The sequence below is a fragment of the Poromitra crassiceps genome (assembly GCF_964638095.1).
Source record: "Poromitra crassiceps genome assembly, chromosome: 1".
Classification (NCBI taxonomy): Eukaryota; Metazoa; Chordata; class Actinopteri; order Beryciformes; family Melamphaidae; genus Poromitra; species Poromitra crassiceps.
In genome coordinates this window covers 13,992,372-14,006,528 of record NC_139623.1, presented here as the reverse complement: position 1 = coordinate 14,006,528, position 14,157 = coordinate 13,992,372, and the positions used below count along the sequence as shown (strand labels likewise).

At 45.5% G+C, this 14,157-nt stretch overlaps 1 protein-coding gene across 1 annotated transcript in view; it reads right to left on the bottom strand.

The window, feature by feature from the left end:
- kcnn3 (potassium intermediate/small conductance calcium-activated channel, subfamily N, member 3) overlaps positions 1 to 13,434 on the bottom strand; it is a gene marked incomplete at both ends in the record, with an annotated part of 143,502 nt that extends 130,068 nt beyond the window's left edge. Inside the window, one exon of the mRNA XM_083644664.1 lies at positions 12,316 to 13,434. Coding sequence (XP_083500790.1) covers positions 12,316 to 13,434 — 1,119 coding nt within the window. The remainder of the gene's footprint in view (positions 1 to 12,315) is intronic.
- Between the last annotated feature and the right edge of the window lie 723 nt (positions 13,435 to 14,157).

The window sequence follows — 14,157 nt, the reverse complement described above, 5'->3', positions numbered from 1 at the left end:
TTTGTGATCTGAATACAGTACGATACTTCACACTCTAAAGATGTATGGTGTGGGAGGGCTTCTCAAAACAGCTCTCTGTCTCAAGATAAATTATGATAGCAATTTGATAGCCTTGGCGGCGCCAAGTTTCCCCACCTCATTTTGTCTCGGATGACTTTTGTATGAAGACTCCCATTTCTGCCTGAGAGAGCAAATTAAATTATTTTATATTCATGAATTATTATTTCATAATACAATATTCTCTCTGCATAATCCAGCTGGGCTCAACAACTCTTATTGGACATCCACAAGAATTGACTGCCACTGTCTAGTTTTTGCCCATATTCGGAAAATTACAATATTCCGATGAAATGAATAATCCACTAATATTCCCGTTTACATGCAGCCGTAGCCCCCCCCCCCCCCCCTTCCGACATGTGAGGGAGAGGGGAGAGAGATGCAGGTAGGCAGAGTTTTTCTGTTGAGAATAAACAGAGGATCACTTGGTCCATTTCAGGAGCTTGCTGCTGGAAGGTTTGGCGTTGCGATTATTTGCACATCAAAGTCTTTCATAAAAGGTAGGCTAGTAGCCTACGTTATTACCTCGCAGGCTCGCAAGCACTTTGGATTTCCGTGGACACCAATCGATGTTTCTCATCTCCTCCCGATCAGAAATGTGGGCGTTTCTTTTCGTATGCGGAAAAACCCTGATTGAGACGCATATTCCGAATGTGCTGTATATATGATCAAAGAATCATAAAACCCGAATAATAGTGGAATAACCCAGATGTCTTAACACATTCACTGCCAGCCGGTTTTTTTTTACTGTAGGTAGCTTCTGCCAGAGGGTTTTTTTGAGGATTCTGGCTCATCTTTCAAGACCCGAGGATTCTTTTCTGCTAAGATTTTGTGAACACAAAATATCTCAAAAGAACTAATAGAATGTGTGCTTTCTCTGTCTAAAAGAGTTAGTTTGTAGAGTTAGTAGTTATGTAGGCATTAGCACTTGAATACAGCATGGTTTCAGCGTCTGAAAATTTAAGCTGAGATAAATAGCTTTTTGTGAAATTCGATAGAACAGTCACTTTAACCATTCATTTTTGGCATCAGTAAGACGTCAGACATCTAAACAATAGTTTTGAACAGTAATTTCCTCCATAACAGCAGGAAACCCCCCTCTCTTTCAAACTCCTCCCTCCGTGTGTGTTCTTCTTGGCTGCAGCGGGCGTGTCACAAGCGAGTTGCTGCTGCTGCTGCTCCTGTCTGCTGGCGGCCGCTCTTTGGGCAAGTCTGGATGGGCTTGCTCGTTTCTTGGGGTTTCGGGTTGAGAGCTTTGATGAAGCTTTTGCGATTCTGGTCTTATTTATGCTGCGTGTTTCAAAGTGTGTTGCACCCATAATCTATTATGCAAATTTGCAATCCCCCACCGCCAGCAACCATCGCCAATCCATTTTACAGTAGAGAATGGTTTCATCGCGCGTTCCCCTGCAGTTTTGGCTGTGCTTTTTCTAGTCTGGAGAGCACTGTCGCCACTTAGTGGGTCGGTGGAATGGGTTGTACACGTTCGGTGGCTCCCATATTTATATAGAAGATGTAAAAGGGTTAGATGCACATCCCACCGTCAAAAATTTTTTTTTTTTTTTTTTGACGTATTAACACGTCATTGGCAGTCAACCGTTGGATTTTTTTAAACGTATTAACACGTCATTGGCAGTGAACGTGTTAATCGGGAAATGCTATATTCTGAAAAAGGCCAAATTCGGAAAATGCAACTGGAAATATGCTGTTTACATGACCCTTATCAAATTCAGAATATTGTCATTTTCTGAATAATAGTGGAATATTGTGTGCATGTAAACGTAGTCACTGTTATTGGTTTATCTCAACTTATTGGTCTCAGATGTGGCCATGATCATCGGACGGCTGTAGCTCAGGAGGTAGAGCGGGTCGTCCACTAATTGCTTTGGATAAAAGAGCTCGGTGGTTCGATTCCCGGCTCCTCCAGTCTGCATGTCGAAGTGTCCTTGGGCAAGACACTGAACCCCAAATTGCTCCCGTTGGTGTGCCAGCACCCTGCGTGGTAACCTGCCGCCATCGGTGTGTGAATGGGTGAATGTACCTACTGACTGTAAAGCACTATATACTGTAAATGCAGGCCATTTACCATTTACTTGGTTTTGTCTTGAACTTGATTATAAATCCGGATGCATACAATGGAACATGTTGCCTGATGTTGCATTCCAGATACAGCACAATGCACTGACACTGGTTTGAAATGCATTTCTGCAGATGAATACATACTGACTACATACTACATACTACATGTACTGACTACATACTACATGTACTGACTACATACTACATGTAGTGACGGTACATACATTGGCTCACAGTCATCATGGACAGCATGTCCTTCTCTGTCAACCTCTCCCCCCTCCCGACCCCACCCTATTCCATTCTTATTCTTCATCTCTATTTTTGGCAGCAAGATACAGCAGCTGGACCTGCTGAAAAAAAGTACAGGAACGTTTGGTAGACGGGCACACACACAAAGACACACACACACACACACACACACACACACACACACACACACACACACACTCACGCACACATACTCACGCACACATACTGTAGACATTTAGTCTATGGCCTTTGCTCGAAAACACAAGGGGCCCTATCTTCGTACAGGCGATATCCCCTATTTACGCTTGCGCACCTGTTTGCGCGTGCCTTAAGGCAGGGAAGATACCGGTCTGCCTTGCGCATTTGTCCAGGTGTTAGTTTTGCACCCCCGCCCGGCAGCATCCCCACCTCACGGGAGCATATTGTAATGATTTAAACAGAAATGTAACTGTTTAAAAGTGATATACTTGTCTGGGTAGAACAGCCCCGAAATATGTTGGGGATGCAATTCTCGGCGAGGATGCGGAAACGTTCACGGCACGTGTCGCAGGGGCAAATTAGAGCCGTGCCAAAATCATCTGCGCCCCCAAAATGCCTGCGCAAACGGGATTTGGGCGGTCTTAACTACCAGAATTATTCACAGGTGTGGCCAGGCAATGCTGGGCATTACGTCAATCAAAACCAATCAGATTCCCGTCTCGCGATCGCAGTTTGCGCGAGGCATGCAATATGCTGTCATTCTCTCCATGCGTAATAGAGTGGACTCACTCGTGCCGAGGACAAAGAGAGATGGAGAGAGCTTGCGACAGATCGGCTGTGGTGCCAACAACCCTTTCTCAATTCATTTACCATAACCCCTCCTTGCGATGTGATATAAGTTTCTCAGTGAATTATAGTTGATTGCCTCAGTGAATAATCTGCTGGTTACCCAATTTTAGCAGCAGAATTTGATGTCGTGGGGTGGCACGTCCGTGCGTAATGACGTTTCTGCGCTGCGCAGCGCGGAGATTATGGTGCGATCAAGCGCAGCGAGTGTTTTAGTGCCTGGAGCGCAGCTAAGAGGTGCTTTTCAAAGCTCTTAGTGCAAAGTAATTGCGCGCTGCTGACGATAGGATAATGCCATCTATCCCCACATTTTAGCGCTGAAACGCCTGCTTTGGCATGTGGCACGCCTATGCCCAGTACAATTATAACAGGCATGCACTTGTGACCGCCCCCAATTTGCATTGCGCACGGCGTTAAACGAGCGCAAACGCTAAATTACCGCTTTTGGGAAGATAGGGCCCCACGTCTTAAAAAGCTGTGAATAAGGACATCGATATACGTATAGAGTGCAAATGACACAGACAGAAAGAGAAGATATCAATATATATATTTTCAATACTGAAAACTGATCTGGACCGGTTTAGTTTCCCTATACTAGCATTCATCACCCCACCTCTTCTCAGTGACAGCTGTCAATAAACAGCACACATTAACAATGCTTCTGAAGGGCAGCATCCACTTGCACTCAGTGTTTGCACTGTATGTGCATGTGCCGTGCGGGGGTGGAGAGTGCATGTGTGGGTGAGAGATTATCAATAATCAATAGACCAAATCATTCAAGGCTTCCCCCCGTAGACTCGTTTTAAATGACTACATGGAGGTCTTCACTCCCCCGTCCCCCCGCCATCTCCCTCCATCTCTCTTTCATCCTCATGATCTCTGTCCATTTTCCACAACAACCAACCAGCGGGCTTCTTTCGACCTCAATTACCCAACAACCAACCAGCGGGCTTCTTTCGATCTCAATTACCCAACAACCAACCAGCGCGCTTCTTTCAACCTCAATTACCTAACTGAGGGCTTCAACTGTCTGATGCAATTCCACTATCTACGGTAATCTGTCAAACCAAACCCGTAATCATTAAAAATAACACACACACTGTGACACACACATCGGTGTCCCTGATCTGATCCACCACAGTTCTAATTCACAATGTTGTCTGATTCGTAGGGACGAGGACTGCATCAGTTTGGTTGTATGAGTATCCTAAGAACCTAAATCAGGCTTTTCATTATCTCCTCTCCTTTTTTCTCTCCTGTTACAGACTTTGATTTCTGTCCCAGCCTTCCATCACACTCCCCCAGTTTAACGCCCACTGAAAGAGCAGAGGAGCAGAGGGAGAGAGAGGGGGGAAATAATGAAAGAAAGAAAGCAAAATAAACAAGGGCAAACTTACAGTCATGTGATCAATCACATGATCAGTGATCCATACAGTATGACAAGCTGGATAAGTGGAAGTAATGTTTCCACCTTATTAGGCAAAGAAAACCAAACCTCTGTGATATGTGACTGCTTCCAGACTGAAGGAAAGGATGGCAAGAGGTAGGCCTACAGTATGACAGAAAGGTGAGTAGGCTACAACATGCTCCAGGGCTCCCTTGGACCTTTGAGCACAGCGTGCACGCACATGCACACACACGCACACACACACACACACTAGCGCTGCACGATTAATCGAATCGCAATCGCGATGTCAGCACGTGCGATTACATAACCGCAAAAGGGTGCGTTTATTAAAAAAAATTAAACGTCTGTGTGTGTGTGTGTGTGTGCCTTGTCTAACTAACGTTACACGCGACGCAGCAAATAAACAAACACACGTTTCTCTGCCATCACACTGGACATCAACATTAGCGGGAGACTTCTCCCACTCCCACAATACAGTAACTAGACATCTCACACGCGATGCACGCTCGATTCTTAGGCTGGCCCTGCAGCTCGCCGAGCTGGCCCTGCAGCCCGCATACGCCGCTCCTCAGGGATGCTGGATCACCTGTCCTGGAGCTGGCAACATACAGCTGTCCATGGCTGAAGACGGTGGTCTGTAGCCAGACTCCCACTTCTTTCAGTGTCTGTCCCTGGGACTTGATTTTGCTCTTATGACATCACTGATGACATCATCACTGGGACTTTGTGTGTGTGTGTGTGTGTGTGTGTGTGTGTGAGAGAGAGAGTGAATTTATGACATCACTGATGATGTCATCAGTGATATCATCACGGAACTATAGCCTTGTGTGTGAGTGAATTTATGACATCAAGGAGAGAACTGTGGGTGCTTATGCAGAACTAGTGTATGTTTAAGTGTACAGCAGGTAATGAGCCGCTGTAATGAAGAATATAGTGAGATTAACCGTGTTGTGAGCAGACAAAATGCTCCTGCATGACGCCTTCAGGGTCTGCACGTAAAGTCGGCGCCTAACGTCACAAGGCTCTCTCTCAAAAAAGAGGAGTCACGTGAGTGTGGCGTTTTAAGGCCTGTTCCGTAATCTGTCGCTACAAAAGAAATAAACTGGGTGTGTATTACTCATTGTATTACTCGACAGACAACTTTGCAGTCTGAGCCATCTTACAGAGCCTATGTGCTGTAACACAGTGCTGGAGTTTAGATTTTTCTGTTGTGTTTCTTTTTTCTATGTTTGAGACAGGCAAATATCTCAAACATAGACTGATATCTGATATCACAGGATGTTGTGAAGAGTACATGGCTATATAATTTGTAAATATTTTATTATAAGAAATATATGCTGTATTCTGTTAATAAGATCATTTTATTTCAAATGGTTTTATTTATTTATTTTTAATATATATTTCATGTATTTTAGTCTGTGATACTCCCTAGATACCATTTGTTTATCATATCACAATCACAATCGCAAATCGCAATATTGTCCACAAGGATCGCAAATCGCACTTTTTCCCCAAATCGTGCAGCACCAACACACACCCACACACATGCACACGCACACGCACACGCACGCACACACACACACACACACACACACACACACACACACAACCAAAATAAACAGACCAATAGCAGCCGGGGGGCGAGTCAGTTTATTACACTCCCCATTAAACAGATAAACGAGATCCTGGCCTCCTACTGATAATCTGCCCTCCATGTCCTTTGTATCGTTGCATTACATCACCCACAAGATGCCACTGCCGAGCTGAGCATTACATTACACATTACAACCCTCCTACAATGGTTCACTACATCTACATCTACACTACAAAGACATCTACATCTACAAAGAGGAGTTTCAAAACTCCTCTTTGCCAAATGCCAAACAATCCTTTTTCATGCGCTGTGTGCTCGATTCCTAGGCTCGCCCACTGCGCGGCCTCATCCGCCCTGCAGCTCGCTTGCTACGCGGGCTCACATACACATACACTCGCCTGCCCTATTGGCATGCACAATTGCTCAACTTCGCATCATTGATGACATCACTCACTGATGACATCACAATTGCTCGAGTGACCATCACTGATCACATCATGGAGTGCTCGAGTGACATCACTCAGCACACAATTGCTCAACTTCGCATGTCATAGACATTGTGACATCATCAGTGACATCACAATTGCTCCAGTGACCATCACTGATCACGTCATAGATACGGGAACGCCCACAAAATGTTACTATGGCTGGTGCGCGGGTGGGGTAAAACCCCCCAATGGGCTGGGCTGACTCACCAAAGGACGGTGCTGCAGCTCTACACTATAGGATTGAGGATTCTAGAGCAGGTACACAGGTTGTCTGTTCAGATGTGCGTTTACTGCGGGTAAATCCCTGATTGTGTCTGCCTTGGCTGGGCTAGCAGCTAAATGCTAACTATGCTGAATGGGGAAAACGGGGGGATTTACCCTAGCCGGACCACGCCCCCAGGCAGCTACCCTAGCGTTTATGACGAGGCATTGACACAACCTATGGAGTGCATTGTGACATCATCAGTGACATCATTACTGACCAGAATCATCACAAATCTCACAATGTGGGACAAAGTGGGACAAAAATTGCGGGACAAAATTTGCAGAGAAACAAACAAACAAACAGAACCCACTTACTCCCTTTTTATATAATAATGAAGATGATAGCATTGTGAGTATCAAACATCAGTGCTTCCATGTCTAATAGGAAGGTGCCTCAATTTCCTTCACGCATAATGTAATATGTCAAATTTGACTGCTACTGGATACTCAACACTTAATACCACTGCAGCTTAAGTCGTCCATGCTGCCTTGACCCTCTCTGCCCACAAGCTTCTTTTTTTTCATGTCTTTAGCAGTTTGACGAATGAGCTATTGCAAATTGCTAACAGCTCTCTTTTGTCTGGTGTTTTCTAAGATGCTTTGAAAAGTAATTAAGTAAGTAAGTAAGTAATTACAGGCCTATTTTCAATCTCCCTTTTATTAGTAAGATCCTGGGAAAAATTGCCTTCAACCAGTTTAACAACTATTTAATTTCAAATGCTCACTTTGACCATTTCTAATCAGGATTTAGACCTCGCCATAGTACTGAGACAGCCCTTATTCGAGTTGTGAGTGATCTTTGTATGAACACAGATTCAAGCAAATCGTTCTACCCTGGTACTTCTGATGCTGCATTTGACACTGTTGATCTCACAATATTATTAGAGACTAGAAAATAAATGTGACTCTCTGACTGAGCCGGCCTTAGATTGGTCCAAGACCTACGTGCAAGGGAGGAACTACTTTGTGTCTATTGGTGACTTTGTCGCTGAAAGGTTCAGTATGACATATGGAGTTCCATAGGGCTCAGTCCTTGGCTCTCTTCTATTCATCCACTTCCAGGACAGATCATACAGGGAAAAAAACATGAATTACCACAATTATGCAGATGACACTCAGCTCTATATATCTCTTTCTTCTGTCCATTCTCTGATTCAGTGTATTGAGGTAATTTATGACTGGATGTGACAAAACGGTGATAATTATCTTTGGCTCTAAGGAAAAGTGGCAGACAATTACGGCTTACCTTGACATGTCTCTCAAGAGATGCTGATCTCTATTTTAACAACCACATCAATACCATTGCAATATCCGCTTTTTATCACCTTAGAAATATAGCCAAAGTAAGGGGTCTTATGTCAAACCCTGACTTAGAAAGGCTGCTACATGCAGTCGTTACCAGCAGGTTAGACTAACTTCAATGGTCTTTTCTCTGGTCTCCCCCAAAACAATTTGGGGCATTACAGCTCATTCAGAATGCTGCCGCAAGAGTTCTGATCAGACCAGACTCTCCTGCCGTGCTACCGTTTGATCATTCTCCCCATACGTTTCACGTTTTTTTTTATTGTTTTTATTTTTTATTTTTCAGTTATACAGAGAGAGAGAGAGAGAGAGAGAGAGAGGGAGAGGGAGAGGGAGAGGGAGAGGGAGAGAGGGAGGGGTGGGTGAGCGAGAACAAGAGCAAGAGAGAGCAAAAGTAAGAGAGGTGAGTGAGCCAGAGAGAGAGAGAGAGAGAGAGAGAGAGAGAGAGAGAGAGAGAGAGAGAGAGAGAGCAGTGACTGAGCTATGCCACCACCCCTCACAAAGTGTCAGATGAGCCGATCAGTGCGATCAGACAGCAGTAAAATGCAACAAAAGGGAAAGGAGTCCTTCCAAAAAATGAAAACGGCCAAAAATAAAGGCGGCCCTGAAGCTGAGGCATCAAAATGTGCAAAAAGGACTGTCTGGCCTTTTCAGTAGTGCAAGCACCAGCAGCAAGAGGCTCAGCTCCTCTCTCTACATGCCCACCTATAATTTGTTATTAGACAATGTTATAGTTTATTCAAATGTATTGTTACCTGTTGGTTAATTTAAATATTAAGGTACCAAATTAAAGTGTTAAAAATGGCTATGGCAATCCCTGACTGATTTAATCTGTATTGAAATCCTACCCTATCCTATCCTATCATACAGTACCAGCAACTATAGCACAGATCTACTAATCAGATTTTTTTAAATGCAAATACATTAAATTGATTGATTAATTAATTACCGTAATTTAATTACCTTTTTTAAATGCACTCAAAGCTTGGTAAAACCGCTTGAGCACCTTGAGCATGAATAAGCTGCAAAATACCATTACCTTAGAAGCACTTCCTGCTTTGAATACTTGTAAAGGTCTTTTACAAACTGCCCTGAAGGGATCATGTTGCTTTTTGTATAACCTTGACTTGAGATGGACTGTGTTATTATGGCTATCGATGGTATGGCCTGTATGCTTCTCTTGCTTCACTTTTTCCCTTGTGTAGCTTTTATGTATTGTATTGTATCCTGGCTGATATTTTTTATTTTGTATATAGATTATATTACCTTTTCAAATATAGCCCTTTATCATAATGCACTGATTGCTCAATGTTGTGGTCTGCTCACAGTGGTGGTCTGCTGGTGACGAACCATATGTACCGGTTAGGGCTGGGTTAAAAAAAATTGTTTCTCCGATTTTGAATCGATTTTTATTTTAATCCTTTGATATCGATTAATATGTCCAGAGATCGATTTTTTTAATTTTTAATTTTCAGCCGTGAACGCACCACCAGCCTCTGCCTCTCGTTCTTCGTGCATGCGCAAAGCGATCTCTCTCGGTGAAATCAAAACATGCAACATGGCGGACGCCGGCAAAACTAAAGGCAGATATGTCTGTAACAATTTCGGATTCAAAGACAAAAATGAGCTTGACAAAAGCAAAGCGATTTGCAAGATCAGCCGACCCGACCGGGTCCGTATGTGTCCGAAACCACCTGTGACCTGATGAGACATCACCCAGCGAGCCAGATCTCCTGCTATCTGAAGACAAGTCGTCCGGACTAAAACAAAATAGACTGAACGATTCATTAGAATTACCAGCCAACTCTCCATGTGCCCTAAAAATAACCGAGGCTATAGCAACTTTCGTATGCAAGGATATACACCCGTATTCCGTTGTGAAAAATGAAGGCTTCAAAAGGCTCTTGAAGGTAGCCGAATGTGAACTATGTTATGTAGACATAATCCCAAACATGTATAAATCTGTGAAACAAAGCATCAAAATTAAACTGCAGTCAGCAGAGTCGGCGGCATCACCTGTGACACCTGGACATCCATGGCAATGGAATCGTACATGACTGTTACCTCTCACTATATAAACAACAACGAGTGGAGCCTCAGCCTCATCTCTTGTTTTGATATCGAGTAGTGACTGACTGCATTACTAAAGAAAGCACTGGTGGTGTCACTCTGCTTGTCACCCTGATGCTAGTCTCGCTGGCCAGCCACCTCTCCCTTCCGGGAGAGTCGTCTAGCTGCACGGAAACAGGCTACTGGGATAAGCCCTCCCTTGCTCTACAGCTGCTTCCCATTGGAGCGACTGTTTCAGTCGCTGCTGGATGTCCACTCCCGGCTTATTACAAGCTCTGTCATTGGCTCCGACCATGTCAATCAGAGCGGCTTCCGCTCCCTCCTCCCTGTGTGTCGCTGTAAATAGTGCCCTGCCGCCTCAGTGAAAACAACAACGCTAACTAGCTAGCAAGCTAATGGCAGAAATCTACACGCTAGCTCGTTGCTACACGCTGAAAAAACCAAGCGCCGCCCATCGCAATCCCACAATGGAGACCTGCGCCGCCAGACTCTTCTCACGGTAGGGAGGGGAGGCTGGCCAGCGAGGCTACACTGATGCTGACTGGAGAGTCTGCACAACTTGCAGCACATAGCACAGTATTGTGTTGTTCAGGGCTGTAGTTTGATTGTTTTTATTTTAACTTAAAGAGTAACTAAACACTCATTTTGAAGCTATTTCTGCCCACAGCATATTTTTGAAAGATGCAATACTGTCAACATTCTGGGAGGGGTCTTGGTCCTTGCCATTTTCAACAGTTCCAGCCATTAAGTACTGATATGTCAAATGTCAATATTATATTGACAGTATTGATGTGTTATATAACTGGACAGTCAAGTAATTCAGGTTACAGCTCAAAAAACATGTTTTAGTATCACTAACCAAATCGATATTGAAATGAATCGAATCGAATCGGGATTAATCGATTCGGAACCTTGTGAATCGGAATCAAATCGATTCCGATCTTGAAATTTGAACCGATACCCAGCCCTACTACCGGTAGTACTGTATGGTTCTGACTAAGACTAAGAGACACAGAACACATTACACCAGAACTGTTCTTAGATCACTTCATTGGCTTCCAGTGTGCCATCCTACTATAAAAATAGGGAAACGTTGTCCTTCTGTCTGTCTGCATCCATTTTTCTCCTCAACGGGTTGGCAAATCAATCTGAAACTGCACAGGCATTGAGCGTTGTCATAGGCAGGGACTGACAATGCCTCTTTTTTTCTCCATTTTCCCCAATTTAAGCTGTTTATGGGCATTTCTGGCAAGTCACAGTGGGTTATGGCATGTGCATCCCTGGAAGTCTGCACGTAGTGGCACCCGGTACTGTGCGGAGTTGTGGCGTGCACATCCCCGGGTATAAACTAGTAGAATTGATGCTAAATGGCTGAGCGCCCAGATACATTTGTGACCTGCTCTTCAGATATGAGCCCAGGCCTCTGAGTTTGTCTGGTACCAGGCTGTTCAATGTTCCCAGGGTGAAAACTACATCTGCTTTAAGTAATTATGATCCAAATGACTGGAATAAACATCCAGAAGAACTGATATGCACTAAAAATCATCTAGTAGCTGTAATAATAGGTGTTATCATTATTTCTTTATTTTATGTGTGTTTGTTTACCTATTTTATCTCTATCTTTCATTCTTTATTAATGTCATTTTAAATAGTTGTGGTCTGTATTTTTTCTGTTTTATGTGAAGTACATTGTATTTGCCTTGTGTATGAAATGTGCTATATAAATAAAGTTTGCCTTGCAACACGGGCACCGCGCTGGTTGGATTTAGTGGGCCGTAGCACTTAGGAATATGGTTATGAACTGATGAACAGCTAACCGTCATGTAGCCACTGACTCATCCATAACAGCCAGCTGCATAACCGCACTGTGTCTGAAAACCTACAATGAGAGTTATGGAAGAACTGTCGATCAGGAGCTATCTGAGTTGGACACTCATGCCATGTAGGAGAGTGTCATCGGCACCCTCCCTTCTCCTCACCTTGTTGTACACGCCCCAGGACAGCTCCGTCTCGATCACCATGACGACGATGCCAAACATCCCGAAGATGAGGGCATAGTCGCTCAGCCTCTTCCTCTTCTCGAACAGCGCCCTGCGGTGGCCCAGTTTGTAACCAATGTTCTGGTTCTTCCGTTTGGAGGCCTTGGAGGTGCAGGCCCTGGCCCCGGGGGCGGCCACGCCGCCCGACCCGCTCTGCCTGCTGCCAGCAACCCCTGCCCCCATGCCCCCCGACCCACTCAGTGCCCGCCTGCTCTCTGCCAGCGCGTGGTTCTGGTGGTAGATGGACATCTGGTTAGACATGGAGTCGGTGATGTCGTACCCCCTGGCGTACGGTGAGTCTTCTTTGGATGAGATCACGATCTCTGGAGGGCTCTGGAGTGGGGGTTGATGGGTAGAAGACTGGGCCACTAAGGAAGTAGAAGGGGCTTCTCGCTCCCGGTCCCGCCCCCCGGCAGCTGTTGCCCCAGCCACAGCTGAAACTCCGCCCTCTTTGGTTTCGCTGCTGCTGTCGGATTCTATGAGGTTCCTGCGTGAGGCGCTGAGGCGGCTCAGGGGCTTCATCACCCCTCCTGTGTACTTACAGGAGCTCATGGCGATCTCCGTGAAGGGGTTACTGTCCCGGCGGTGAACCAGAGGGCTGGCCTGTCGGTGCTTGCTGGCCCTCTCCCGCTCCCTGTCCCTGTCCCGCTCTCGCTCCCTCTCTCGCTCCATGGAGGGCGAGTGGGAGGAGTAGAAGAGGGCATTATAGACGGGGGAGTCCCCGCTCAGGCTGTGCTGGGAGCCCAGGCAGGAGGAGAGGGGGGTGCTGGTGGGGTGCAGGGCATTGGGGATGGGAGGGGGCAGAGGTTGTGCTCCGGAGGACAGGGGCAGCTTGGGGAGTGATGCCAGGGGCAAGCTGGGCGTGGTGGGGGACGGGGACGGGGTGCTCCCGTTCAGACGGTCCAGGCTGGATCCTCCCATGTGGTTGGAGTGGTTAGAGCCTGGATAGTTGCCAGTAATGGAGGGATGGGGCATGCTGCCTAGGGGAAGAGGGAAGCGCTGGTCCTCCTCCTCGCTCCCTCCCAGCAGAGCCAGGCTCAGAGAGGGGGGAGGCTCCATGGTCAGCACCTGTCTGCACACCAACACGGACACAGAGGGAAGAGAGGAACTGTAAACAGCCAAGAGAGGAAAACGGAAACGCCGAAAGTCTAGTTTCATGACGTAGTGATGAAGATGAGGGGAAGATGAGGGGAGGGCCAGGGGAGGATTGTCATGTATCATTTTAAGTTAAAACAATTGAGAATAGAAGTACAAAAAAAGGAGGGAGGATGAATGTATGAGTGAATAAAAGTGCTGAATATGTTAATTCTTTAAATCACATTTGAGTCAACTCTCCAGTCAGCCAATCGCTCTCTCATTCTTCTCTCTCCGCCTCTCCTCTTTCTCTCACTCTCTCTTTCTCCCGGTGTCCTCTCCTTCTCTCACATCCTCATTCCTTCCACCAATCTGTCATACCATTGTGTCATCTGTGTTACATTGTTGTTGGCCGGGAGGATGGTGCAAAATCCTCAGGCTTCACACCATGCAAATAAGATCAGACTCTGAGTCCACACTATAATAATTTAACCAGTTAACCAGAGGTGCATCGTATTTGTGACTAAACCTACTGTATGTTTTTGCTCTAATTGATCCTAAAACAATAACCTACTTTCAGTGTGATATAAGCAGACACCATAAGCCCCCTCCTCCCTGGCTGTTCCTACCTACCTCCTACTTCTTCTCTCTCAGTCTGTCCCCCAGGTTAGTTGTGTTGAATCACTGGCTGCATGGAAATAGACCACT